Source organism: Galeopterus variegatus, unplaced genomic scaffold (genome assembly GCF_000696425.1).
Source record: "Galeopterus variegatus unplaced genomic scaffold, G_variegatus-3.0.2 Scaffold797, whole genome shotgun sequence".
Lineage (NCBI taxonomy): Eukaryota > Metazoa > Chordata > Mammalia > Dermoptera > Cynocephalidae > Galeopterus > Galeopterus variegatus.
In genome coordinates, this window is record NW_007726908.1 from 355,528 (window position 1) to 359,126 (window position 3,599).

The 3,599-nt window shown below is 43.2% G+C and overlaps 1 protein-coding gene across 1 annotated transcript; it reads right to left on the reverse strand.

Annotated features, from left to right (window-relative positions):
* Positions 1–1,819: 1,819 nt before the first annotated feature.
* LOC103590312 (olfactory receptor 2G6-like) lies at positions 1,820–2,749 on the reverse strand. Its single transcript, XM_008572518.1, has one exon. It carries the CDS (start codon positions 2,747–2,749, stop codon positions 1,820–1,822), a length of 930 nt encoding a protein of 309 aa, XP_008570740.1.
* Positions 2,750–3,599: the final 850 nt, after the last annotated feature.

Below are 3,599 nucleotides of genomic sequence, written 5' to 3' on the forward strand. Positions count from 1 at the left end.
GGGAACCGGTCTGTATGTGGGATCCGAACCCTCGGCGGGAGCGTCGCCGCACTCTCAAGTGTCGCACTCTACCGAGTGCGCCACCGGGCCGGCCCTCTGAGGCTGGGTTTTAAACTTATGTCAGCAACCTGAACTATACCCAAAGACCACAGCTGGCCCACCCCCCAGCCTACCTGAGCCGAGGTAGGGCCCAAAGCCCTCTCCTGTATAGAGCTTATGTTAAATAGTGATAAAGATGGTGATACACCTCCTTATAGATAAAAATTTACAATATCCTGCTCTGATGGTGTTATCTCCCCTACCCATGCATTCAACATAAAAATTTTTATCAGTAGGTAAAGAACAACAACAACAAAAATGGCATCCCAGTATTTTGTCTTTTTTGTTATAGTTCATCATGCACATGAAACCAGATCAAACTTCATGAACTGAAATTTGGTTCAGGTACTTTTCTCGGTTCTCCTTTACCTACAGAATAAGGCCCCAGACTTATCCAGGAAAATAGTCCTTCCCAGATCCCAACCTACCTTTACAGGGATCTCCTTCATTCATCCCATCCTTCAGCTAAATGATCAACCCCATCCACCTTTCTTATCCTCCCGGGGGACTAGGCCTTCATGATCTCTTATAGTCACAACTGCAGCTCTCCCTTAGCTACACCTCTGCCTCCACTCTCGCCGCAGCCTTCCCTTCTCTGAAATCCCCCTGCACCATCTTCCTAGCTACTGCTTGTTTGCAGCCCTACAGCAGACCTTGATCTCTCACAGCACGAGATGAATTCAGCCCAACTTCCCTGGGCCCTAATAACCCAGCCCTCATCCATCCCTGCCACCTCCTGTCCTGTTCTCACCGGGCTCTCCCTCTACTCCAGTTTGGAACTGATGGGCCAATCCCCACACACAACATGCTCCTTCGGCCTTCTCTGCCTTGGTCAATCTGAGAACCTGGACTTCATCCTTCAAGACCCATGGCACATGCCATCCACTGGGCAAAACCTTCCCAGACAGTCAATTTTCTCATTGCTCCTCATGCATCCTTCCATCACAGCAGGGGTTGTATTATGTTTGCCTTTATATGTACAATTTGTTTGTCCACCTAAATTATGATGCGCTGAATAAAATTACTGCTTCGTTTATATTGGTGTGGTGATCCTATTGTGTGCTGTAAACACTCAACCTTTGTCACATGAGAGAATGAATGGATATGTGAACTTAATATTGCTCTCCTTTGTATCAGTGACACAACTTGCTTACCTCTGTCTGGATGCACTGAATGTTCTCCACCCCATGGCCACTCACATGTCCAAATCCTAAACATCACTTAAAGATGAAGTAAAGTATCTCACTGTAGGGAACTTTCCCTGATCTATCAAAGTGTTATACTGTTCCTCAATGATCTTAACCAGTTTTCTTTTTTGTAAGGTATCAATTTCTCACTTTTAGATTTAGGTCCGTATTATCTACCTTCATATGTAAGCTATTTCAGAGCAGTTTCCATATCTTCCTTGACTTCTATCCTTCAGAATGTCCAGTTTTTCCTAGAAAACTATAGCTCTAATAATCTCTTGAGGAAATGAACAAATTGCAAAACATCCAGATTACAGGTTTTGAGGAGAGCAAAAATGTGAATCAATGCGCATATCATGCAACTTTTATAAGACTACGATTACTGTTGATGATAATAATTTCACATTTAGTTTGTGTTTAGGGCTTTCCCCATTTGTTTTTCAGTTTGAACTGAAATCTGAAAACTGTCCTTCCTGCCATTCATCCACTGTTCAAATAATTTCTATGAGCCAAATTCCAAGGATCGTAATTTCTTAAACTGAATCCTTCCATATCACTTTTCTAATCGCCCTCTTTACGTCTTTGTTCCTCAGTGTATAGATTAGTGGATTCAAGGTGGGGGCAACAACAGTATAAAAGAGGGCAAGGACCTTTCCCTGATTCTGAGAGTAGTTACTCTTAGGCTGTAGGTACATGAACATGATAGTTCCATAGAACAGCGAGACCACCACCAGGTGGGATGCACAAGTCCCAAAGGCCTTCTGCCGTCCTTCAGCAGACTGCGTCTTCACCACAGCCCTGGCAATGCAGGCATAGGAGGTAAGGATGATGGAGACTGGAACGACAAGAATGATCAAGCGAGCAATGAACATCTTCGATTCGACTGGACCAGTGTCCACACAGGACAGCTTGATGATGACCAGGACTTCACAAAGGAAATGGTCCACCCAGCGGTGGCCACACAGAGGCAGAACAATGGCCAGTGAAGACTGGAAGAGAGAGTTGGCAAACCCCGAAAGCCAGGATATGGCTGCAAAAAGGTGGCAGATCTGTTGGTGCATAATTGTAGCATAGCGCAAGGGCCAGCAGACGGCAACGTAACGGTCAACAGCCATGACAGCAAGAAGCACACACTCTGTGGAGCCAAGTGCCAAGGCCACAGAATACTGAACCACGCAGCCCACATAGCTTATCTTCTTACTACCTCCCAAGACATTTGTCAACATCTGAGGGACAATGCAGGTAGTGAAACACATGTCCAGAAATGAGAGGTTTCGAAGGAAGAAGTACATTGGGGTATGGAGCCGGCTGTCCAGGAGGGAGACCAAGATGATGGCTGTGTTACCTGAGAGTGTCACGGCATAGAACCCAAAGACAAACAGCGAGAGCAGGAACTCTGCCTGGGGATATTCTGAGAAGCCAGCTAAGATGAAGTCTTCCTCTGAACTGTCATTTACTTTCATCCTCTGTTTATTTCATAGCACTTGAAACAGAATCAGCTGTTCTCTATATATTGCCCAAATAAGTAAACAAAAAGAAGTTAGCCAATTTTTATATAACACCAAACAAATCCAAACAATGGGAACTCAAATTTCCTGGTGTACAAAACTATTTAAGTGATTTGCGTTCCTGTCTAGTGTCACAAAGAATGTAAGAATTGGATGGAAATGGCTTAAAAGTACATTAAGGGCCTTTTGCTTCTTCCCTTGGTCATATTAATTAAACATTTAGCAAGGCAGCATACAGGTTCTATTTCATTTATATTTCCACTCTTAATACTCTTATTGACAGAGTAATTACGAGAGTAAGAACCAAGTGTTGTAAAAAAAAGCAAAAGTCGGGATATGGTAATTGATGTGATAGACTCATGTCCCCCGACTGGAAATAAGATGACACAACAGTGGCTGTGACAGCAAAAGGAGGGGTTAGACTTGGACCAGACGGACACAGTTAAAATGCTAAAGCATTTTTGCATAGTTACAACTGGTTCCATGGTACCAATATTGTAAATCACACTTTTATTCCTCGCAAACACTAGTTTACACACACGAAAAAATCCAAAGGGAGAGAGTATTTCTGAATAGTGGAACAAAGATCTGCAAGGCGCTGCCCTTCCATAAACACAAGAGCACTGGCAAATATTGTCAAAGTCAACTTTTTCAGATCTATGGATATTAACCAAAGGATTGCAACAATATGAGAGGAACTTATTCAAAAACATGACTGTATTTCAGTGAAAACAACGAGATTTTGCTAATCAAAAAATGTAAAAGGAAAAGCTGGGGAGTGAGATGTCCATAATGGGCTTTGAAA

What these genes read in the sequence shown, in the direction of transcription:
- LOC103590312 (XM_008572518.1), bottom strand. Translation starts at nt 2,749, where the DNA reads ATGAAAGTAAATGACAGTTCAGAGGAAGACTTCATCTTAGCTGGCTTC.